This window comes from Pteropus medius, unplaced genomic scaffold, assembly GCF_902729225.1.
Source record: "Pteropus medius unplaced genomic scaffold, Ma_sr-lr_union100, whole genome shotgun sequence".
Lineage (NCBI taxonomy): Eukaryota > Metazoa > Chordata > Mammalia > Chiroptera > Pteropodidae > Pteropus > Pteropus medius.
In genome coordinates, this window is record NW_024340699.1 from 8,937,972 (window position 1) to 8,964,230 (window position 26,259).

At 40.8% G+C, this 26,259-nt stretch overlaps 1 protein-coding gene across 1 annotated transcript in view; it reads left to right on the forward strand.

Moving 5' to 3' along the window:
• DOCK2 (dedicator of cytokinesis 2) overlaps positions 1–26,259 on the forward strand; it is a 366,360-nt gene that overhangs the window by 7,825 nt on the left and 332,276 nt on the right. The window contains exons 2-6 of the mRNA XM_039876355.1: positions 12,135–12,218; positions 20,666–20,706; positions 21,880–21,935; positions 22,432–22,528; positions 25,211–25,359. Of these exons, the coding sequence (XP_039732289.1) occupies positions 12,135–12,218; positions 20,666–20,706; positions 21,880–21,935; positions 22,432–22,528; positions 25,211–25,359 (427 nt within the window). The remainder of the gene's footprint in view (positions 1–12,134; positions 12,219–20,665; positions 20,707–21,879; positions 21,936–22,431; positions 22,529–25,210; positions 25,360–26,259) is intronic.

Sequence of the window (26,259 nt, forward strand, 5' to 3'; positions counted from 1 at the left end):
GAGTATTCCAGGTAGAATAAAAAGCCAGTGCAAAGGTCCTGAGGAGGAAGCCTCTCTGACGTGTGGGAGGCCAGTGTGGCCGACGGAGAGTAAACAAGGGAATGAATCTTCTGAGGGAAGGTTGTACTGAATAGTACCTGGTACACACTGGGATGACTTTGGCTTTTACTCTGAATGGAAGGGGTGGGGCATTTAGGGTTTTGATCAGAATTGTAGAACTTTCTGTCTTGCTTCAAAAGGATTATTTTAGCAGTTTTATGGTGAATAGATAGAGGGGAATTAAATGTGGAAACAGAGGCAGCTACTACAACCCAGACAAGAGATAGTGGTGGCCCATACCAGGGGGGCAGTGGAGGAGGTGACATGTGCTGGGATTCTAGATGTGTGTGTTATAGGTGGAGCAAATGGGAATTTCCTCATGGAATGACTCCAAGGTTTTTGGTCTTAGCAGCTAGAAGAATGGACTTGCATATAGGACTTCTTTCGTTAAACCTTGATCTAAGTCGTCATCCGTATTGTCATAAATAACATTGCCTCACCTTTTCTCAGCATAGTACATCTACAAAGCACTTGTGGTAACACATTTAAATGCACACAAGCACCCTGAGAGGTGGACACTTTTATCTTCATTTCACAGAGGAGGAAACTGAGGAACAGACCTTCAAGGCCTCACTGAAATGCAGCCTCTTTCAGGAAGTTTTCTAATACCTCATCCCTGGAAGAAACCTCTTCTTTTTTTTAACTGAATCCTCATTTTTCACGTTATCTTTTAGTTACGTAATTATATGTCATCTCTCCCACTGGATAGCATGTTGTGTGAGGGCGAGCTCTGTTGGGGTCAACTTTGAGTTTATCCAACTCCAAGGCACTATCAGGAGTGAAGTGGGTCAAGGAGACTAATCATTATTGTAACATGGGTGCCCTTGGGACTTCAGTGGAAGCTATAAACCCTCTTCCTACAAAAACGTGCATATTTGCAGTTTTGCATTACAGTTTTATGAAAGCTCATTCATGGAAGCCAGTTAAGAACTGGGGTAAAGTGTGCTCAGTAACTATTTAATAGACCAATACAGTAGACACAACCAAGGCATTCTGCCCAAGGTGTAAATTGTTGGAACTGGGAGCTGCCAAGAATAATAAAACTATTTTTTACAGTTTATTCATATCCGTTAAGTTCAATAAGCCTATGCTAAATGATGGTCCTGAGCTGGGTCTTAGGTCCCAGAGCTGAACGAAGCACAGCCTCTGCCCTCAGGAAGCTTACAACCCAGTAGTAATTTCTCTTCTTTTTGCTTGAAGCAGCAAAAACACCACCATTATTATTACTAAGGTCCCCATTTGATAGGTCGGGAATGGGTGCACCTCTGGCTTCCTGTTACTATGGCTCCTACCATCATCCCATTTCATTGCAGCTTGTGTAGAATTATCTGACTCTTTCATAGAATTCAAATTCCATGACAGCGATATTGTATTTCTTGGTCTTTACCAGCACAGAGCAAGTGCTCAATTAGTTTTTGATTGGATGGTGGATGAATGGGTAAATAGATAAGTGGGTGGATGGATGAGTGAGTAGGGGGTAGAGGAGGGAAAAGGGACTGGGATTGGAAGATTTTCATTTTCTGATGCCTCATAAGGTTCAGATGGACAGAGTTGCCCCATCTTGCCTTTATCTCCTCACCCCTACCTTCCTTCCTGTCAGGAGGCTAGGTCCCACGAGAGCAGCACATTGATAAACGGGGTGTTCTTGAACGCTTATCCAAACACCTGGACCCGTATAGCTGGCCACTACATCGAGCCCTCCAGTTCTCACCATGGGGCTCCATTCAGATGGCCCTGCTGTTCCTCACTGGGAATGCGGATATCAAGCTAATTTCCCCTCCCCCATTCCTGCCCTTACTGCCTTCCCTCCCCATCCACCTCCTCAGGGGCTCTCACTGCACTTGTTCCCCTTGCCCTCCTTCTGCCCGGCCCCTCCCTCTAGTCTCACTTCCTTCACGAGGCCTCTCTTGATCTTTCCTCTGAGAGCCTGTAGCTTAACCCTTTGTTTTTAAGAAGGCTTCTTGTTTCTTATGTGTTTATTTTGTCTTTTCAATTAGATTTCATAAAAGCTCCAGGAGAGCAGGAGCCATTCCCTCTCTCCCTACTTTTCTAACCTTCTGCTCGATCCAGCAGAATGCTAGATACTCCCTGCATTGAAGGTTGGGGGTTGAGAAATCAGTCCTTGATTTCATCATAAAGCCTCTCTTCTAGCTTTAGTGTGTAAGTGTGTGAATGTAGGAGAGAGACAGACAGAGAGAGAGAGAGAGAGAGAGGTGTGTGTGTGTGTGTGAAAAAACTGAGCACAGAGATGTGTAACTTTTAAGGCTATTATGTGGATCCAATAGAGTTTTCTAAATCATCTAGCAGAGAGCAGATGCTAAATATATACTCATTAGTGAGAGGCCGTCTGGTATAATGGTTGAACTAGCCTGCCTGGGGTGAAGTCCTGGCCCCGTTCCTTCCTAGCTGTGTCACCCTGGGCTACTCAGTTGATCTTATACTACCTCAGTTTCCTCACCTGTAAAATAAGAGATGATAACAGTTGTACTCACCACAAGAATTGTAGTGAACATTCAATAGGTGACTGTGGGTAAAGCCCTTGGAACAGTGTTCAGTAGTGGTTATAATTCCTCTGTCCTCTCTTGGTGGAGGAACACCACCTCCTCCTGCTGGTTTTCCTCTGGCTGTGATTCTCCTTCCGCATTCAGTGCTAACCTGTACCACGTTTGAGCTCTAGCCTTGCCACTGGAAGCTTCTTCTGGGTCATCACATTTGCCCTTCCTGATACAATGCCAGCATGTTGCCTCGGTGCTGACGCTGTTAACACCGTGCCCAGAGACTCAGGCAAACTGCTTGTACATTTCAGTGAGTGTGTTTCACTTGGATCCAAAGTGAACCTGCTGGCTAGTTCTATATTCCTCTGGAGTAGAGACCCTCCAAAGCCCAGCTTAGGGACTAGAGAAGTGAGCTTCAGGCAATTACATTCTTTTTCTATTATTATCGTTTTCTTCTTATATGGCTACTTGTCCAAACTCTATTAACACTTGGTGTTTCCTGAAGCTTTTATTTTCAAACATGTCAGCAAATGGCATGGCCCCAGATGATGTACAAATGTATCCTGAAGGGTGATGAGACACTTGATTGCTGTAATCACAATTGGCAGTCAAGCTGGGTCAGCATCTCTTGAAGTAAACTCAAGAAATGCAAGAAAGAACTTAGCCAGAAGAAGAACCATACCTGCCCTTTATGTTTGTATCCCTTCAGTTCAACAAGTATTTTTTAAAGCTCAGTAAATATTGATCGAACTGTGGGCCAGGTGCTTTTCTCAGCACTAGAAATTCAGTGGTCAACAGGCCAACTCAGTCCAGGAAATGAACAAGTCCAATCCTATCTATTGATTGATCTATCTGCCTGTCTGCCTGTCTGCCTGTCTGTCTCTCTGTCTGTCTGTCTGTCTGTCTACCTACCTACCCTACCTACCTACTTATCTACAAACACACACACACACACACAGATAATAATGAATTATGATGTCAGCAAGGGGATGGTCAGGGAAGCAAGGACTTTGGACACCAGTCTGAGTTCAAATACACTTTCTACCACTTAATCTCTCTTTGAGTTTTTCATAGTACATGGAGAGTAACACTTTGGAGGGTTACTGTGAAGATTAAATGAGCTGATACAAGTAAAATGCTAGGGATTTTGTCTGTTTTATCTATCGCAACCAGAACAGTACCTAGCACACAGTAGGTGCTCAAATGAATCTGTATTGGAAAATCATATGTGTTTTGTACATAGTATGTGCCTAATAAATTTCCTTACCATTTTATGGGGAAGCAGTGTGTGTAGTGATTAGAATCCAGGCTTCTGAATCACTCTGTCTGTCTGTCTCTCTATCAATCATCTATCATCTGTCTGTCTGTCTGTTTGCCTACCTACCTACCTACTTACCTATCTGGAGGATAAGTTGTTTATGCTCCCTGTGCCTCAGTTGCCTCATCTATAAATCCAAGAAAAAAACATTGTACTTATCTCCTAACATTGCACAAATTGTAGAGGTCACACCCTTGTTGTTTCTATGAGCACTGTGATGTAATAGTGGTGTTTTCTTCTTTATTTCTCTCAATTTGGGCATCTGATGAGCAGGATACTTCAATACATTAAATAGAATTTGTGGCTAATCAGTAGATTCAATTTCCAGGGTTATCGGAAATCTCACATGTCTCAAAGTAGCTGTTCCCCTTGGCTTGTCGACCTAGGATATCCAGCATGAGAGTGCTCATTGGGCTCGATTACCCCAGCTAAGCCTGGTATTTGAAACACCCTTTTGCTCCCTTGCCATAAGTATTTTGGTCTAGGTGGGCTTGTCAGTAATTGACTGTGACCTTGGTTCCTGAGAATGGTATTTTGATACAAGGAGAGGTGAAATCCTCCCTGAGGATGCATCAGTATTCTCTAGGGCATGATGACTTCACATGAAATGGGAAGCTGGAATGGCTGTCTGTGGGAATCTGTCCCCCACTTGTCTGTCTTCCGTGGGCAGGTATGGCTGGGGCGGGGCAGGTTATGATTTCAACAACTTTTGCTTATTCTATGTCCTCTATCTTCCTCGTGTTTTTCTGCCCTTTCTATAAGTCGCTCAAAAGTTGGAGTGGTTAGGCCTGCAGGAAATGGGCAAGAAGAGGACCTGTTCTTACACTGGTCAGAAATAACTCAAGTAAGGATCATAGATAAGCAATCACACTTCAGCAAAGAGTGGCATTCTGGTTCAGTTTCCTGTTAGTCATTTAGAAAACTTAACAGAATTGGGTATTGGTATGCAAAGCCACTTCCTTTGTCAGTAATGTCTACCTTTCCCGAAATGGAGTCTTTGAGAACAGAGGCTCTTATGCAAGCAGAAATACATTTGTAAATTAAACTGCAATGTCAGTTACTTTTATTTTCATTAGATGTGAGTCCTTGCAATGAATACAGACTTTCATGTTGAATGTCAAGTTTTAAGACATCTTCTTAATCTGATTGATTGGAACCTTCTCACCTGACAGAGCTAGGCAGAGAGCAAGGAAGAGATTCCTAAGGAAAGCCAGGAAGAAGAAAGGGAACAAAACACAGTCTTTCCCCACCATCCAAATATTGGATGGACAGCCCTGACTTGCTAGTGCTTCAGAGGTAAACACATATGGGTGGTTTTCTTCTACTGGAAACCTCAGTTGCCTCTGTGGCTCTGCCCAGCTCTGTGGCAGACATACATTTTTAGTCTTCAGCCAGACCTCTGGGGCTCAAGGGATCAGGGAGTGGGAAGTCTAGAGTTAGAGCACCATCAACCTGGAGCATGTCCAATTGCCAGCAGCCCAAACTGGGACAGGGTTTGGAATTAGGCCAAGTGAAGAAGCAGGCTATTCTTATCTAGCAGAGAATTTTTGAGTCCCCTGAGGGCCTTGTCAAGATTCTCTTAGACAAAGGATTAATTTTATGCAGTGTTGACCCACAATGCCATTGGTTGCAAACTGCAGGGAAGCACATTTAAAGGTGATATAAAGAAGAAACTCTGAAAAGAATTCTGAATGGATTGCTTTAGGAGGTATTATATTGCTAATAAAGAGAAAGGCAACTGCCATTTATTTAGAACTTACTATTGCCAAAAACAGAGTCAGGCCTTTTTTGTGTGTTAATCTCAGCTGAGTTTCCTAGGAACCCTCTAAGGTAGGGACTATCATCTCCTCCATTCTAGTTAGGGAAACTGAGGCTCAGGGGGGTGAAGTTGCTGCTCAAGCAGGCTGCCACTGGCCCCTACAGTGCCTTTGTGTGGATTACAAAAAGACACCCCTCCCCTGGTACACAAATTACCCAGGTAGGGCACAGGCCTTGGCAAACAGATCAGTAGTTGGATGCCAGCCTCTACTGCTCTCTTGGCTAGGTGGCCTCGTGCAGGGCAAAGCCTGAGCAATCACACATTGTGGCCCTGGGCATGAGACCAGAGCTGGTAAATAGCAGAACTGGGCTCAAGAACCACATCTGTCTGATTCCAGAGACACTGGCTCTTAGAGCTCAAGCTTTATGGTCTCTTAGGATTGAGACTTTTGATCCTGGTGAATGCCCACAAGCCTAGTTGGTCCCTTGGTGAAAGGGCTGACTTATATAGGTCCTTGCACTAAATAGCCTGCAAGTTTTCTCCTTTTCCCTCAGAGAATGCAGCTCAGAGAATAAGGCAAGACTGAAGAATGAAGGTAGGGTCTGGTGAACACCTGAACACCTGCCATCCAGGTGCTGAGGAAAGGCAGTGCGTACAGAGAATGAACAAGGCACAGGGCTGAGTTTGAGTCCTGGCTCTGATTTACCACCAGGCAAGTGAGGAGGGATCTGGGGTAAGCTACTCAAACCCTCTGAACCTGTTTTCTCATTCGTAAAATGGAGATAGTACCTTCCTTATGCAGTAGTTGTGAAGACAACATGAAAGGGCAATTGAAAATATGCTTCCCGGCAACAGTGAAGCAACACTATAAACGTCTCTTGTTTATGTTTGAGGAGGGTTCTGATCTCATTTCTTCTCCAAGATCTCTTCACTGATTTGATCAGTGCTTTCACTGAGTTCATAAGTTTTGGTAGGTTGTGTTTTCATTTTCATTGTCTCAAAATTTTTTCTGAATTTTTGGTTGGTTCTTCTTTGACCCATTTGTTATTTAAGAGTATGTTGTTTAATTTCCAAATATTTGTGAATCTTTCAGTTTTCTTTCTGTTATTAATTTCTGGCTTCCTTTATTTGTGGTTGGAAAAGATGCTTTGTATGATTTCAATATTTTTTAAATTTCTTAAGAATTGTTTTGTGGCCTAACATGTGGTCTACTTGAATAATGTTCCATTGTTTTGTGGCCTAACATGTGGTCTACTTGAATAATGTTCCACTTGAGAAGAGTGTGTACTCTGCTACTGCAAGATGGAGTGTTCTTTATATGTTTGTTAGGTCTGGTATTTACAGTATTGCTCAAGTCCTCTATTTTCTTAGTGGTTTTATGCCTACTTGTTGTAGCCATTATTGGTAGTAGAGTATTGATTTCTATAATTATTATCGTAGACTGTTTCTCCCTTTAATTATGTCGATGTTTGCTTCATATATTTTGGTGTTCTCTTATTAAGTATATGTATGTTTATAATTGCTATATTTTGTTGATATATTGGTTCTTTTGTCAATATATAATGTCCTTCTTTGTCTTTTGTAATAATTTTTTACTTAAAGTCTATTTTGTCTGATGTTAGTACACTCACCATGGCTCTCTTTTCATTGCTATGTATGTGGAACATTTTTTTTCCCATTTTTCACTTTGAACCTATTTTTGTCTTTGGATCTAAAGTCACAACATATAGTTGATTTACGTTTTGTTTTTTGTTTTTGTTTTTTAATTCTTTCTGTTAATCTCTTATGACAGGAAGATTTAATCCATTTATGTTTAAAATAGATACTAGTAATCAAAGACTTACTTCTTCCATGTTGCTGTTTGATTTCCATATATCTCATATATATTTTTTTTGTTTCTCAATTCTTTATTGCTCCTTCTTTTATGTCTGATTTTTTTTTTCTGCTTTGATGCCCTTCTCATTTACTTTTCTCTGTATTTTTTATTTTCTTAGTGGTTAACCTGTGGTTTACAATTTACATCTTACACTATAACAATATAGTTTGAGTTAAAACCAACTTATCTTTAATAATATACAAAATCTCTGCTTCTATAGAAATTTAGCTCTCCCCTTCTATGTTGTTATTGCCACACATTACATCTTTATACATCGTGTGCCCATTATCATAGATTTATAATTAATGTTTTATTCATTTATTTTTCCAATTGTCTATTAGTGATGGACTCCCTGTTTTTGTTTATTTCTTAACTTCTCCTTCATTTTTGAAGGATAATTTTGTGAGATGTAGAATTCTTAGTTGACAGGTTTTTTTTTTTTTTTTTTTCGGCATTTAAAATACGCTATTCCACTGCCTTCTAGCCTCTGGTTTCTGAAGTGAAATCATTTGTTAATATTTTTGAGGATTCTTTGTACAAGATGAGTTGCTTCTTCCTTGCTGTTTTTAAGACTGACTTTGTCTTTTATTTTTGACAATTTGGCTGTTATGTCTTGCGGTGGATCTCTTTGAATATATCCCACTTGGATTTCATTGAGCTTCTTGGTGTGCATAGATTCATGTCTTCCATCAAATAGAAGTTTCTGGCCATTATTTTTTCAAATATTCTCTTGGTCCCTTTATTGCTCTTTCCTCTTGTTATAAAAATTCCATTATATGAATATTGATGTTCTTGATAGTGTCCCATAGTTTGCTTAGGCTCTGTTAATTTTTTAATTTTTATTTTTCTGCTCCTCAGTCTGCCTAATCTCAACTCATCTATTTTCAAGGTCATCGATTCTTTCTTCTGCCTGCTCAAAGTTGTTATTGAACCTCTGTAATGAATTTTTTCACAATTGTTACTGTACTTTTTGGCTCTAAAACTTCTATTAGATTTCTTTTTATAATTTCTATCTCTTTAATGATATTCTCTATTGTCTGAGACACTATTCTGATTTTCTTTATTTCTTTGTCCTAATTTTCTTTAGCTATTTGAGCATATTTAAAACAATTGATATAAAGTCTTAGTCTTGTAAATTTAATGTCTATCCTTAAGGGATAATTTCTATTAATGTTTTTTCCTGTGAATGGGTCGTACTTTCTTGTTTCTTTATATGCCTCATAATTTGTGTTGAAAACTGGATCTCTTTAATTATAATATACTAACTGGGGCATCAGATTCTCCCTTCTTGCTAGGACTTGTCAGTGCTTGATATAAGTCGTGGTAGTTTATTTTCTGACTTTTCTAAAGTATTTTTGTGAAGACTATATTATTTATTGCATGTGGTCACTCTAGTCTCTAAATGCCTATGGAGTTGAAAGAAAATAAATCTGATTTTAGCAGCTGGACTTTGTACATGTGTGTTGGGGCATGCCTTCAAGGCTTATCCAGGTCATTTACAACTCTGCCTTAGCTTGCATCTCCCGCCTATATGGAACTTGAAGGTCAAACAGAGTTGAGAGCTTAGAGCTTTCTTATATTCTTTCTCTCCATGTATCCAGCCCTGTGCATGGCCTTCTAGATTTTCTGGTATATGTGGGTATTAATCAAAGCTCTTATTTGCCAAAGCATTTTACTCCTAAACTTTTTCTCCCGAGGTTATCAGTGGGATTATTGTTTGCCCCAATTTCTGTTCTTTGCCCCATGTGAAAACAGATTGTTATTTTGCCTTTAAATGTTTTTGACCAATGCCCTTTGCAGAGGTGCTTTTCTACCCTGAGAGAGTCCCACGTCAGGGAAATAAAGGCAAGTTCATGGCTTTTGTCCTTCAGGGAGCCCATGGACAGGTCAAAACAGACATATACAATTTCTTGGGACAAGGTCCACTCTGCTCACTCTGATCTCAGAAGCACATACCAGGGATGCCATTTTCAAGACTGCCACCAAGATGGGAAGTATAGGATGGACAAGGATAAGTTAAAATACCATGAAACTTTAACAGATTTCAGTTGTCCTTTTCTTGATTAAACATTTGCTTGGTTACTGTATACTTTTGTCTATTTTTTAGAGTTCTGATAAAATTGATTCTGGTAGTTTTTTCTAGATTTTTCATTGCTTCCTTGGAGGGAGAGGCACTTGGAGTTCCTTACTCCATTTTTGCTGATGTCACCCTAAGAAGTAGTTTTTGAATTACTTTGTTTTATTAACAGGTGAAGAAACAGAGATCTAAAGGCAGGGGAACTGAGTTGAGTCAGGAATTCTCAGGACTATCAGGAACACTCAGGATTTCTCTCATTTAGTTCAATCTGCCAACTGCCTTGTTGGTCACATGGTTCATCAGCAGTGAATCTCTGCTTGGTTTAGATGCCAATGGGATTAGAAAAACAAAGCAATAGCCTTTTTATGGGCCTTTCTACATGTACACTGCCTCTCTCCATCTGCTCTCCACACAGCTGGCAGAGCAGTAGTCAGCATAATGGGCTTACATCCTTCTCCTGCTTAACACCCTTCAGCCTTCCATTTACTGGTGTATGTATGAACATACATTTATGAACATACATATATTTATGAACATAAATATGTATAGTATGTATATGTATAAACATACATATACCAGTAAATGGAAGGCTGAGGGGTGTTAAGGTTGTCTCTCCAGACAATGAAATATTATTAAGCCACAAAAAGGAAGTATTGACAGTTTTTACAACATGGATGAATCATGAAAATATTGTGCTAAGTGAAAGAAGCCAGTCACAAAAGACCACATATTGTATGATTCTATTTATAGAAAATGTCCAGGCAAATCTATAGAGACAGAAAGTAGATTAATGGCCACTTGGGGTTAGGGGGACTTTTCGACTTAATGAGAATATTCTAAAAAATTATGATTGCACAAGTCTGTGAATAAATAATTAAATTATACACTTTACATGGGCAAATTATATCTCAATAATGCTATTACTAACTAACTAAATAAAATCCCTCCAGCTTCCCATTTGCTTGGAATAAAGCCCAAACTCTTCATGAGGCCTTGTGTGAGCTGGTCTCTGCTTCTCCAGCCTCATATGCATCACACCCTCCCTCTTATACTCCATCCACAGCAATTTCCTTTATGTTCTCTGACTACTTCCTTCCTCAGGGCCTTTGCACATGCTGTTCCCTCTTCCCGAAATGCCTTTCCTATTGCTGTCCCCATAGCTGACTTGTTCAAATCTTCCATACGTCAGATCAGGGAAGCCTTTCCTAACTACCCCAGTGAAAGTCAGCTCCTTCAGTTACCCTCTACCTGGCTCTATTTGTTTTCCTCCCTGACACGTACCATATTTTGTAACCTTGTATTTATTTGTGTGTTCACCACAAGAGCAAGATCAGTGCCTAGCATGTGCCTGACACATCATGATTGTTTACTAAATATCTGCTGCATAAATGAATGTCAACCTCGTAGAATCATACTGTCCATTCTCCTGATGGTAATGATGGGGTCTTTCCTCATATCAGGCTACACACATTATATCCTCTTTTGTTCTCGAAGACCTCCCAAGCTGGTGGTTCTATTTTAGCCCTTGAAAAACAGGTTGCTTCCCTAATCTAGGTTAACAATGTGGCATGGTCCTCACTTAGCAAGGGATGCTCAGTAGTTCCTGAGCACTACAGTGATATGTTGTCATTTCATGTTCCAAGAGATTAGCCAAGTTTCAGACAGAACAGAGGACACTCTGTTCATAGCTTCTGCTCCCCAGGAACTGACAGTGTACATAGGAGGGCAGAGCATACCCTTGAATGTTAAGTACTCATATGAATCCTACCAACCATTAGGAAAGGGGGTAGGGGAGTCAGTATTGCCTGGACAAGCCAAGGAGGGCCTCATTGAGGAAGCAGGACTCTGTCCTGAAGGATTTGTTTTGGTGAAGGCCAAGGAACAGGCATCTTTAGCTAGAAGAACAAAGATTGGGTAGAAGAAAGAGAGGGCTTCTTTGAACAATGAAGATTTTGTGACCTTTGAGTGGTGGATAGACTGACATTTTAGGCTGTTGTCACCAGTTTAGAGTAATTGGGGAGCAGCAAGTAGCCCATCACAGTGGTTGAGAATATGGAAGTTAGATACTGATTTTCCTGTCACTTCCTAGCCTGATGACTTTGGCCAAATTGTTTAACTTCTCAGTACCTCCATTTCCTCATCTGTAAAATGAGATCACAGTTTATAACTCATGAGGTTGCCATGAGAATGGAATGAGAAGATGTGCTGAACACATTCCTGGTGTATGATAAGAGGTCAACCCATCGTAGATGATATAAATACCCTCCTTGTCACTCAGACTGGAGTGCAGGACCTGTGCTAGGGAGATGTCAGGTTTGGTTAATAAGCGAAGACCTTTAGGAGCCAGGCTGGGCCCGAGTTGACTCTTGTGGTGGACAGTAGATTGGTTTTGTTTAGCTCATGTGGACTGCATGGGTGGCAGATGAACTCAAGTCAGGGATAGCATGTTGGAGCAGAGATTCTCAGTGTCCAGAAGTCTCACAAGGCTGCCTCTCTCTTCCATTCCACAGCCATATACAATTTCCAAGGGAGCGGAGCACCCCAGCTCTCCCTGCAGATTGGTGACCTGGTACGAATACAGGAGACCTGCGGAGGTGAGTCACTCGGGGGCCAGGACCCTTGCCTGATGGTGTTGGGATGCCCCCAGTATCTACCCAGCACCTTCAGCCCTCTCTTTAAATCTGCAATTGTGTGTGGTCTATTTAAATATATTTTGCTAATATTAGTAATTGCAATTTACCAAAAACAATACTTTGTTCAATTTTAGGAATTTATGCTTAGTAGCAAAGGCCTGACTGGGTGGTTTGATAGTGTTGTTTGGGCGTGTGATACCTTCTAGATATACTTTGTTAGTGTCAATACCATCATAGTGGAAAATAAACATTATTAGGGTTTTGAAGAGCCCAGTAAATTATACCCTTGATTCCAGGGGGACTACTGTGCAGAATCATGTAGTTCGGTCCAGGGAGCAGTGCTCACTCCCTTCATCAAGCTGGGAGCCCTGTCTTGGCCAAAGTGGCATCCCTTTCTTCCCACAGAGGTGCCATCCTCTTACAAAGCCAAATGTCTATTGGGTTGTGTTCATTCATGGTGGCGGCAGTGGTAGGGGTAGGGAGTGCTTTTTCGAATTTGCACAAAGGCTAATGGTCTTGGACTCATGAGTCATGCCATTAGAAATCAATATATCACCTATGTCACTGATTAAATTGATATTGGGAGCATGGCTTGGGTGTAAGAGCCAAATGAGCTTGCTAATGTGTTGGCCACAGGCAGGCAGCCTCACCCGGCTGAACCGCCACAGTTCTGTCCCTTCCTGGGCTGCCTGTAATCCTACTGCATGGAGGACATAAAATGTGTCCTCCCTGTGGCAGGCAGAGCAGGGAGAAAGAAAAGTGGAGTGGGCTGAGCACCCAGGCCCGGTCTCTGCCCCCCAGCCAATCTCCCAGGAGACGCCCTCCTCCTGCCCTCAGATGGGGGTGCAGGCCTGGCAGGAGGCAGGGACACTGCTGTTAAGGAGGCCCCTCAAGAAGAAACGGAGTCAGAGAAAAAAAGGTTGCCTACAGAGCTAGCCATCTTTGCGTTCTTACACATGGGGTAGAGGGGACACTGTGCTAAATTCTTTATGACATGTTAGTGTAGTTACTCCTCACAGCAAACCAAGGGGGCAGATGATATCCCCAGGCTGGATTAGCTATATGCAGCTTCCCAGGCAGCTTTGCAAATTGTTGCAGGGTCCACGTACACCCACATGCACAGGCGCATGTACACACAGACACACGAAAAGCAAACAAACAAAAAACTTTTTTTTTTTTTATGGGGGGGAAAGAATTTAACTTTTGATATTTCAAAACACCTTTAAAGGAGTCATCATGGAGGAAATGAGAACTTTGTTCACTTTCCTTACATTCATTTTATGCTTTAATATTTTTGTTATTTTGAGTGATATATGAGGGGGTACCATGTATTTTTCTGTGTTCAGGCCTTTAAAGATCCTAGTCTGGCCTGTTAAAACCTTTTATGCACAGAGTAAAACCGGGAGAGGGAGAGATGAGGGGGAAAGCTTTCCCGAAGACTCAGAACTGTGATTCCAAATGCCCTGCCCCCTTTCCACAGTGCAACCTTATCTTTTACAAATCTAGTTCTGCCCAGTAACAGATAAGCAAACTCTGGGTATCTACCAAGGACAAAGAATGAAAGTAAAAACAGCAAGACAATTCTCAGTGTCTCTTATGTGCTATTAAGTGCTACTCCTGATAAACTGGCAGGGGACTTCACGTTTGCCCGTGGGTAACCAAGGCTCAGGGAGAGAAATGACTCACCTAAGGTCACAAAGTGAGCCGGTGGCCATTCTCTCCACCCCATGCCACAATCCCACACTCTTTCCTCCACCCCATGCCCACCAGGGCAGTGAAAAAGCCTCAGCAATTAGGTTCTGTGTCTTACATTTTGAAATTCAGACAAGTATTTTCCTCTCCTTTTCATGCAGTTCCCCTGGAAAATGAGCTTAGGGCAGTAAACCGACTACCCAGGGGGCATGTGGTCAGAGCCTTCCATTCCTTCAACCTGGCCTGGGGCCCCACCTTCACAAAGGCCGCAGCGGCTGATACCAGCCACCTTTATTTGCCTTTAGAATTAATGTCCTTGCTTCTAACCTCTTTGGTACTGGTTTTCCATTTTTAATTCTATTTTATTAGTCTTATTTTAATGTATCTTTATAATAAGCAGCCATAATACCTTTCTAGAAAGAGCCGGACATATTTATTCAGTAAATTATTGCCAATACATGAATAATTTGAAAATGCAATGTTCAGAATTCTATTAGAATGATATCTGAGGAATTGGTATGCAAATTATTAGGACTCATACTTGTATACATACCCATACAGTTTTCAAACAGGAATTTATAGAATCCTAAGGTTTCCCTGAGGGCCTTGGACAGCTAAGGAGTCTGAGATCAGGCCTGTTGTCTGCTTTGCATTCTGCCTATGATTCTGATTAAAAATGGTTCCTCTGCAAGGGATGGGGGTTTGGGGAGCTGGGAGAATGGTGTGAGGGGTTAAAGAAGTATAAATTAGTAGCTGATGGATGGTCACGGACGAGGATGGGGAGCATGGCAGAAGGAATGCGGCTAACATTAATACACTGGCTGGGTGGAAAACCAGAGGAGAGAAGGAACAATTAGGGAATCATTTTATAAACTATATAAATGTCTAATCAATGTAATGTATATTTGAAACTAATTAAAATAAATAAATTTTCAAAAAGTAGTTCCTCTGCAAATTAAAAAAAGTGAAAACCACAATGTTAGTCAAAAATTAGTCAAAATAGTATAGTAGAATGAACTTGGGTGTGCCCATGAAACTCTCTTGTAGAAATCTGCTGTCTGTGTAAGAAACATCCAAATCTGTAGAGAATTTTGATAAAAGTTTATTTGAGCCAAAATGACAACATATGCCAGGGAGCAAGATCTCAAATGTTCTAGGTCTAACAATTTTACAGCTTCTTTTATACATTTGAAATTAAAAGGGAACTAAGGTAGATTATATGGAGGTGGGAAAAGCAAGGTGGGGGGTTGGATTACAGGATAGTTAACAAAATTTTGTGCTTTCTTGAGGTGGTTACAGCTTATTTCAAAGATGTGTTTTCCTGCTTAAGGCAAAGATAAACCTTTGACTAAAAAGTCATATGCCTGGGGGCAATTAGCTATTTATGATCAGATCACTCTGTGAGGCTACTTTCCATAGAATTCCTTTTTTTGTCCACACTACTTGGAAAATGAAATCTAGCCACCTGAGAGGTGAATCAAACATTTTAAATATGGGAATTGAAAAGCAGTGATAAAAGGACATAGTGGTGAGCACCGGGTCCATATGAATCAATTTATAAAAGTTAGTATTAAAAGTCATAACATGTATGGCTACCAAAAAGAATGTTATTGTTAGGAAACATGTAATTTTAAAAACTTTTAATGCTTTTCATAACTATTTTTATTTTAGAGGAGTTTTTAGGAAACCTTTTTTGTGAAGAAGAAACATTTAATTGAAGTTTCAACATTTCCTTCAATTTCTCTTAATTTTCTGTTAAATACAAGTAGGATTAAGTTTGGGATTTGTATTTACGTAGTGTCTTTACTGTATGCTGATTTTTATGAGAGCATATTTAAAATTGTATTTTATCTATTTATCCTGTCATTTCGTGTGTATAAGTATAAATGAAAGTTGGCCAGAATGTTGTTAACCGTGTTTTTCTTTTTCTAGATAATGAGATTCAGGATGATTCTTTTAGCTTTTATATTTGTACTTGTCTGCTTTGTTTAAATTCTTCATAACAGCACATGTCAATTTTAGACAAAAAGAATATAGTCTTAATGATTTGAAGCACATATTTCCATTTATTAGCAATGATTAATTCTAGTTGGTAAGAATGTGAGTAATTGTTATTTTAATTTTATTCTTTGTATTCAATAGTTTTTAAATCTCCCCTCCCTCCAGAAAAAAAGGGGAGAAAACATGGGCTTCTGAATCGGGAAGTTATTCTTTGTTTTACTACTCGCTATCTGGGTGATCTTGGGTAGGTAGGCTTCCATATTCTCACCTGTGAAATGGGTTATCACCTTGCTCCTGGGCTTCTTATGAGGATAAAGTGAGAGAAAGTAGAGAAGCTGTCTACACCATGGCTGGCTCCTAGGTGCTCTTTGTTGGTTAATTCCTTACCTCCCCCACGTTGTACAGAGCTACATTAAAACTGGAAGGTAGGTACCTTTACAGTATGGCCCAGGGAACCCTGAGGTGGCCCTCCCCTTGCTTGGAGTGTGTGAGACTAGCCCTGCCTTGCACATGTACTAAATTAACTCAGTCAGGTGAATGTAGAAAACAGAAACCGAACCTGGAATCTTAAACGTGAATGAATTTACTTTCACTAGAGCTCAAACATTTTGATTAGCTTTATATTATGAATATGCTATTTTATTGTGATAAGAAATCAAACAGTTCAGGAGGACAGCAGTTGCTAAGCCTTAGACACCCTAGAACTTAGGTTTATGTGAAAGAGCTTCCATTTTCTTAAGTAAAGCCGTTCCCTTATGGAGAGTTTGTAAGTGAAGTTTTCTTCTGAATGAGAGTGAGGCTAAAACATCAGTACACTTCCATTATGTTGAATTCGAAGCATGTCTCATTTACTTTGTTGTTATGGATATATGCTGAAATAACTTCACTAAAAAATAAATAAATAAATAAAATTCAAAATCTGTAGATTCTTGAATAAAATAGAAAATACTGCCAACTTTCTTTGGTCGATGATTGTGATGATGATGATATATAGATTTTTAAAAGAGAGAATAACATTTACTAACTTTTGAACATTTATATGCCAGGCACTGGGTAAACTCTGAATTCCTTATCTAATTGAAACTTCATGAGACAGGCACTATTATTATTCCCATTTCATAGATAAGGAAACTGAGGCTCAGAGAAATGTAGTAACTTGTCTAAGATCGCACAGACAATAAGGTGTAGATTTTTATTCAAATTCAGGCTTTGATTCCAGAACTCATACTCTTAACAACTGGTAGGTATTAGCTTCTGTTTTATCCTAATATTATTAGATATTTTAACCATATAGGACAGTAAAATACACCCAGGCACTCACTTTTCAGATAAACAAATCTTAACATTTTATGTTAAGATATTTTATGTCAGACATTTTTTTAAGAAACAAAAATTAGATGTAGTTGAAACTCCCTGTTTTACCCTCCCTTAATCTATTCTTGTCTTTTTGTCCATGCTGTAGGTAACACATCCTGAAATTGCAATGTTTTCGTCCCCTCCAGGGTTTTGTACCTTTACCAGATAAGTTTACCTTCATAATCCTGTTTGAAAAATAGTTTTTGTAACAACCCTGTGGGGTAGGTGTTTTTCCCCTCATTTTACAGATGAAAATACTGAGGCTTAAGTGACAAAGATCATGCTGCCGAGAGGTGACAGAGAGAGGGTTCTAGGTTGTGAATTCTTTTTGCAGTTCTGAGATATTTTTAATCTCCACTCCCTCTCCCGACCACAGGCAACGCCCAGGTGTTGAGAGAATTTAAGTGCATTTCATTTTGGTATTTGAGATGTGGGAAGGGAGGACAATTTGAGTATTTTGGCACTTCATAATTGTCCAGAAGAATGGTAAAAAATTGTTCCTTTTTTCATCTTCCCCCAGGATGAACTTTGTGAGTTTTCTATTTTTTTTTTTTTAAATGCTTATGTCATGGATAGAATTAGCACAGAAAGCCCTTGCTATTATTGAACTTGAAAGGGTGTTGAGCCCCGGGGCGAGTCCTGGGTTGGGGTAAGTGCTGCGTTACACTGTGTTACATGGATTTTGCTATATGTGCTGACTATTGTTATCTGCCTGATCAAGTGTTAGAGTACAGCTGGATAGCCAACAGCTGACCAGATTAGGCAACTGACCTCAGGAGGTCACAGAGTTCAGTGACCCAGTAGGGATGAGGATGTCTGCAAAAGTCCTGAGGACAGCCCCAAAGCAGTCGATGCATTATCATCATCGAGCAAAGGGGGATGATTGGAAGCCTTTCACTTTAAGGATCACTGGGATTTATTTCTGAAAACACCTAGCCCAGTGCCATGTACATAGTAGGTGCACAATCAGTATTGGTTGAACTCAAATCTGGGAGCCAGTATGTGTAGGCTGGGCATAAGAGTCAGCAGATTCCTTGCTCATGAGTGAGACGAAGTTCTAAGAATCAGGAAACCTACAAGCTATGCACAGGTAACTGAGTCTCAAGTGTCAGAGCAGGCAAAGTCGCTGGACTAATCAGGATGTCAAGGGACCCTGATGGAGCTCCTATGACAAAGATGCAGATGTGGGCATGAGCTTTGGGTAGGGACTGTTGGTTCTTTGTATTCCTACTTTATGGTGGATTTTGGTGGCCTTGGCCATCAGGTGGATTCAGCTCATTTCAACCAAGAGACCCTGTATTTGAGCCCTAAGAGAATGTTATCTGTATTTGCGTTCATCTCAAAGGAGACAATGTGGTGGAACAGTTTTGAGGGCTGGCTTTGAAGCCACACAGATGTGCCCTTGAACTCTGGCTATGTGATTTGGCACAGTACATCAATTGACTTGAATCTTAATTTCTCACCTATAGAGTGGGAATGATAATACCTCACGGTATTGCTATGAGGACTAAATGAGGAAATACATGTAAAATACTTAGCATACAGCTTTGTATGCATTAAGCGATTAATAAATGATAGCTAATATTACAAAGATGTTCATATATCTGGTTGATGGGATGGGGAATAACGGCAAATAAAGGAGCTTGTTATAATGCAGTGCTATTGGGTGTCATCTCTGGAGTCACATGCTTGGGTTTAATCTTAGTTGTATCACCTACTAGCTGTGTGACCATGAGAAAGTCGCTTAATCTCTCTGTGACTCTATATTTTCATTTGCAGAATTGAGGCAGTAATAGTACCTACTTGATAGGATTGTTGTGAAGATTAATTTATAATTTGAAAAAACAAAACAAAAACTTTACCGGAGCTTCTGGCACACAGCAAACGCTCAGAAAGGATAAGCACTATTTTTAATGGTTAATTACTACTGATAATTATGAACAAATTATTAGAAGAGTGTGAAAATAGAATGTCATGCTTTATGAAGTATTAAGTTTTCTGTCACTGGAAGTATTCAGCTTGAAAGTAGCTTAGTGGGGATGTAGTTTTGGGCATTCAGATGTTGGAAAGATGAAAATATTAGACAACCATCATGCTCCTTCCTCCATGAAACAGAAAGCACAGTATGATGGCTGCTCACATTCAAATCCTGACACTGTCACTAGCCGTGTGAACCTAGTTAAGTTACTTAATTTCTCTGTGCCTCAGGTAGGCCACTCTTCCGTAAAATGGAGTGATTACAGTTCCTATCTCATGCGATTGTTGTGAAGATTAAAAGTCTTCATATACGAAGACTGCTTGAGAATCTTTCTCTCCAACCTCTATTCCTTTCTTTTCAATTTTCCCTCATTCTTTTCTCCTTCTCTCTTTCTGTTCAAAATAAGAGCCACTCTGGGGCCCTGTTGCTTTAGAACTTTCTTTAGGACCTGACCCTCAAGCTATCTCATGACTGTGAGGGATGACTTTGCATTTTAAGTTGTTTGTTTTGGGGCTTCCACGTATGTCTGTTGAGAACATATTTTGTCTACAATCTGTCAGCTCTGTAATGAGGGTTTGCTAATGAGGCTACCAACAGACACTTTTTATTTACAGAGATGACAAATGCCACTACTAGGCTGTGCTTGAATCATTTCAAAGGCCAGTAGGCTCATTATAGTCATTAATACTTGCTACACTGAGGCTCATTTTGTCCAAGGACTGTGCATAATTTAGATTTCTGTTAATTGAATCATTTTTAATATTTCTGCAAAAAAGAATCTTTTGAGATTCCTGTCCTTTTACCTATCCTTGAACTTGTCTGTTTTGTAATGACTAACTTTTGCAAATCACATTTTAGACATCATTTGTTGCTGTTAGAACTGGAATATTATTTTAGGATGTTTGCCAAACTCCCTCAGCCCTTGTATGTCCTTAAGACAGAGGTTGAAAACAGGCACAGGAAGACAGGACCCAGGCAGGTGATGGAAACAGGAGAAGAGCTGGGTAGAGGCTGGTGAGTTGGAGGCACCTGCTCTGTCTGCTGGGACCAGCTGCTCCTCGCCACCAACCAACTGTGGCCATGGGGGAGCACTGGCCACCACCACTGGACCTCTTATCAAAAAGAGAAGATTTTCATTTTTATGTGAAATTCCTGTATTTCTAGATGCTTTTTGGAGATATTGGCAACCAATTCAACAGATTGTTGAAGCCACGGGCTTCCAGACTTCGATCTATACCTAAGGTCTAAAGCAGTTTGCAGAAGTCTCTTTGCTAGTTAAAAACAAACAAACAAATGAAACAACAACAACAACAACAACAAAAATCAGCAACAGATTTGTAAGAATAGATGAGAGACCCATTCCTTTGTTTTGTCTTTGCAGACTGGTATAGGGGATACCTGATAAAGCACAAAATGTTACAGGTAAGGCTTATTTTTTTTATCTGGGGCAATACTAGGTATCTTTTCAGGGCCCTGCCACCTCTCTGGGCAATTATCTTCCACTGTTGCTCCTCAGCAGACTGGTTCTACTTCTTCCTTGTGTCCTCTGCCGCCCGCCCTCTACACCTTCGCTCTCTCTGGGCCTCCACTCCCTTCCCCTTTCACTTATTCCTTAAGGCCAACCTGCTGAGCTCTCTTCTCCCCGAAACTTTTCCTGACTGCCAGTCAAATCTGATTTCTCCCTTCCTCGAGTCCCCGTGGAATTGTGCATTTTCAATTCAGAATTTATCTTCTCTTGCTTTCCTTTAGAGTTGTTTGGGGCATTCATCATTTCCTCACTTACTATCCAACATGACAGAGAAAGGACAGGGCCAGTCTCTGCCCTCGGGGAGGTCACTTGTTCCAACCCCAAATGACACTGTGGTCCCCGTGAGAGCAGGCACCTGCTTTGCTCGCCTCCTCATTTCTCATGGTGTCTAGCTCAGTGGCTGGATGTTCCCAGTGTGCAGATTGGTCGAATTTATGAAGGAATTTCCAAGTAATCTATAAACTTTTCTTGTTAACTGAGCCAAGCTTATGGAGAAAGGAAATAATAGATGCTTCTTCCTCCCTGATTGGATGTGTTGGAAGGCATGATTCTACTTAGCTCTCTACAGAACAATAAAACAAATCTAGGGAGAAAAAGGTCTCAAATCAAACTAGCCTACAGACAGCTTCAGGACCGGACCTTCCCAGCTGTTCACGACTGTGAAGGGTGACTGCTTACCCGGAATTGGGCAGAAGAAGGGGAGGCAGAGGGCATTTTCTCACTTAGAGTGAGTCTTTCGAGTACTCCTGTCTTGCTCATCTGATAAGATGAGTGTCCACAGTGGGATTGGAACATCCTTTGGAATCTAGGGCTTTGTGGGATCTAGAACAACTGATGGAGAACTGGAGGGAAAATAATAGACCTAAAAGGGTGAATTTAGATGCCCCTCCCTCCCCCAACTCCACTGTCTCTGGAATTATTCCCTTAACATTTAAGAGTCTTACCAGTAAGTGGCTTTGGAAAGACCTGGGGTGAGTTCTCTCTGTAGAAACATGTCATTCTATTGTATTTTATGTAATGTTACATATGTTATGCTATGTTATCTTATATTATCTTATTTCTTTCAGGGTATTTTTCCTAAATCCTTCATCCACATCAAGGAAGTGACAATTGAGAAAAGAAGGTATTTGCCACTCTTAACCAGACTTGACCCTCCAATGGCTTAGAGATGTCTCTGTCCTGTCTACTCTGAAAACATGACTTGGCAGATGTGGAGGATGCTTAGCTGATCCACCTTCGTGCCCATGTGTGTCTCCTTTCCCTCACTGGATAGGAGATCTAATCCATACTGATTTGTGTTTAGTTCTGATTCTACGGGGAGTGGAGGGGTATTAGTAAGTTAGGAGAATCAAACTTTTCACTGGCAACTACCTTTGAACTGTACTAATTAGATTAATTCTGAATAATGAGCTTGAAATGTCCACCCCAGTGAAGGAGGACATTAAAAAGGAAGTTCCTTGCATTTGCATAATGTAATTGGTGTGGCTATTGGAGGCAGTTTAGTCTCCTGACAGCAAGGCCCCTCTCAACAGCTGCAGCTTAATGGAAATTTGCCAGCATTTTGTCCTGTTAGCACCTGGGTCTTAATTTCACACCATTTTCTCTTTCACCTTAAATAGAAATATTGAGAACATCATTCCTGCAGAAATTCCTCTGGCACAAGAAGTGACAACGACACTTTGGGAATGGGGCAGCATCTGGAAACAGCTCTATGTGGTGAGACTCTAAACCCTGCTCCCTGGGATGGAAGCTTCTTATAATCTTTGGTTTGGTTTAAATTTGGAATTTAGCCTTGAGCAGGGCAAGCCAAGATGACTTCAGTGACATAGTACAGCAAACTGTATTGAGGACATTAAGGCCCAGAGAGGTTAGGTGACTTTCTCAAAGCCACACAAGCTAGTAAGTAATAAGTGAGTGATCCTTCTAGAGCTGGTGTGAGCCTTCTGTTTTTAAACTAGTTGCAAAAGTTGTCAAACTGGAGTACTTTTAAGAATCACCTTGAGAGCTGTTAAAAAAATAAAGCTTCCTTCAATGGGGCTCTGCGTTTTAATAAACCCAGGGGATTTTGATTTCCTGGTCTGCTTATAACACCTTGAGAAATACTGTTTTCATATGTTAATTAACTAATGGCTGTTGTTCTCAGATCTATGAGGAAGCTTTGACCCTGGAAAAACAAAGAATGAATTTTGCATGTGTTTTCCCTGTATTGAAGCAAACCCAATTTTAAATCCTCCTTTGATGCTTCTCAAGTTCCTAATGAAAGCAATTAGCTAAGAAAACCATTAAGCTGAGAGTGAAAATGTCAACCAAAGCTTACTGCACATTTGTTACAGCACTGTGCACACCTGCTGGTGTACACACACTATTTGTAGACTTACCTTTTACAGTTATAAATGTCAAATCCCATGTGGGTATTTCATAATATATGGTAATTGACACACCCAAAAGTTGTTAGGAAAGTTTAGGGAGCAAACAGACTTGAGGCTAAATGGTTAATTATTCGTCTCTACTACCCCCTTTTAAAACATCGAATTCACATGCCCTGCGGAACCTTGACATTTTTCCCTTAAGCAGTCTTTGAACAGCAAATCCGTCATGGCCTTTACCGCAATTCCCTAGAACAACGCACAGAGCTCTACAAAGAGCAGTGTTTATGATTACTCTTTATTAGAAAGGATGCAAGGCAGGAACAGCCAAAGGGAAGAGATATACCAGGGCGAGGTACTGGGGTGGGGCTGGGCACAGTGATTCTATTTCTTCTCCGGGTGTGCCACCCAGCACACTGATATGTTCACCTTCTGAGAAGCTCCTTGAATCTCGTTGTCCAGAGTTTTCCACATAGTTTCATTACATAGTCATGATTGATTAAATCATTGGCCATTGGTCATTGAGCTCAATCTCTAGCCCTCCTCTCTTTCTTGGAAGTTGGGAGTGGAAGAGGCGAGGGGAGTGGGGCTGATAATTCCCACTCTCCAATCCCGTGGTTGGTTTCTCTGGCATCAGCCTCAGTCCTGAGGTTATCTAGGGGAACTCCCAAGAGTCATGTCATTAGCGTAAACTCAGGTAAGGTCCAAGGATTCCTTAGGAATAAGAAAAGCCACTCCTATCACTCAGGAAATTCCAAAGGTCTTAGGAACTCTGTGCCAAGAACCAGGGACCAAGACCAAAAATGTGTTTTATTATACCATACATGCTTTCCCAAATGAAAAGCCAAAAGTACTTGACACAAATAGAAAATTAGAACATTATTCACATAAATACATTGAAAACAAGACGGTGTTATTAAATGCTTACTCTAGTGCCTGTCACAAGCCCTCATATTTGTTAAAAAATAAATTAATAAATGTAAGAGAGGGGTTAAAGTCATATTACCATGAAACTATTATTTTCTCTTTCCCTTAGAAGAATTGAAGGAGAGTGGAAAAGAATCGCCATAAAGGCTCATGCTATTTGATGTTGTGCCTTTGTACCACCAAAAGCCATTTTGTGCCCCACAGGTTGTATATATGTCACACTTGGGGAAACACTGTCCTAGAAATGGGCCTTTATCACCAGAGAAATGGTCCTGGTTCCCCGCCTTAAAGGACTTGAGCTCTAGGACCTGCATTATAGCTGTAGGGGTGGAAAAAATTTCACCTCTTCCCTTCTAGGTTCTTAGGCTGGTCTCATAATTAAGTTGAGGTAAGACAGTTTAATAGGAGAAAACAAATTTAATTTCACACCTATGGGAGCCCCAAAGACATGAGACTTAAAAGGCAGCCAGGTAATTGAGGCTTATATAACACCCGGAGCAGAGGTAAGGAGTAGGGGTCTAGGAATATAACAGGGAGGAAGGCCATTCCCTTGGTGGCAGAGGAGATGTTTGGAAAACAAAGGTTGCCTGTTATGCAGATAAGCTTCTTACCTAAAAAGGTATCTCTGATAATAGCTCTCTTCCTGGTACAGGCCTTTTTTCAATGTAAATTTAGGCAGTTGAGGGGGAGGTAAATAGTTTTGCCTGAATCTGTTGGCTTTTGATTGCCTTTAGCTCAAAATAATCCTCATACCAAAGAGACATATTTCGGGGTGGCAAAAATCTGCTCCCCTTCACAGCAGATGTTCATGGTATTCCTGCTTCTGTGTCTTTTTGGATAAGAGTCAGAAATCACCCTTTCTTTAACAAGGAAGTGATTGAGATCATAATTTTTGCTTCTGAGAAAATTCTGTGGCCCAGAGTGCGTAGGGTAGGAAACATGTCAATGACGAAGACCAGCACCCATCATTTTGTTGCAGGATAGGGGCCAGGAAGGATGATCAGCCATGGCCCTGAACTTGCTTGCCCGATTAGGGCACAATTTGCCAAATAGATGCCCAAGCACTTTGGGCACAGGCGATTGTAGATTGTTTCCTGTTTCCTAGGCCAGCAAAAAGGAGCGCTTCCTCCAGGTGCAGTCCATGATGTACGACCTGATGGAGTGGCGGTCCCAGCTCCTCTCAGGAACTCTGCCCAAGGACGAGCTGAAGGAGCTGAAGCAGAAAGTCACATCCAAAATTGACTATGGCAACAAGTAACCTCTCTTTCCTCTGAAAAGATGTTTTCTTCCCCTACTCACCCCCTTCTCCTCTTTCTCCCTCCCAAGAAGCCTGGTTTCATTTTAGATGTGAGTTTGCCACTTTATATTTGGAAAAAGGCTGTTACCAAGGCTCTACTTGTGTGCCTTTGTTATCACACCCCTAAGACCCACGGACAGGCAAGCAGAGGGATGGCTTGCTTATGCAGTAGTTATTACCGGGCTGAGAGATTTAGGACACTCATTTAACCTACTTCCAAGGGGTTGGGGAGCACAGTCATGCTGGTTCACTTTCAGCTTAGTTGTCATTTTATTCCTGCATTTACAAAACTCTCCCTTAAATCCCAGTGTGAGACTTAATGTCCCTCCCCCATCCTAAATTATCCAAGCCACATGCCATCAGCTAACTCATGCACAGTTACAAAAGCGCTTCCTCAAAAGAGAATAGCAGAAATTGGTTGGAGTTTGAATGCTGTGAAGTTAATACGAACATGAAACAATTTTTTGAGGCCGGACAACCCACTTATAATAATAGCAGTGGTAATAATATTATAATTTAATCTGGGCTTATTGTGCACCGGGCTTGATGCTAAATGTTTTACATGCATTGTCTCATTTAATTCTTATAACAACTCCAAGGGGCATGCAGTTTTATTGTTCTCATTTTTTTTCCAGATGAAGAAACTGAGGCTCTTAGAAAGGTTAAGTAACTTGTTCAGGGTCACACAGCTACTAAATAGCAGGATCAGAATTTGGTTCCAGGCTGTCTGGCTCCAGAGTCCATGGGCCTCACCTCTGTGCGGCTCGGATAGCATTTGAGAACTGTAAAGCCCCCTCGCCCCAAACATTCTACTCATTTGTTCATTCATCCGAACAACAAACATGTGTTGAGCACTT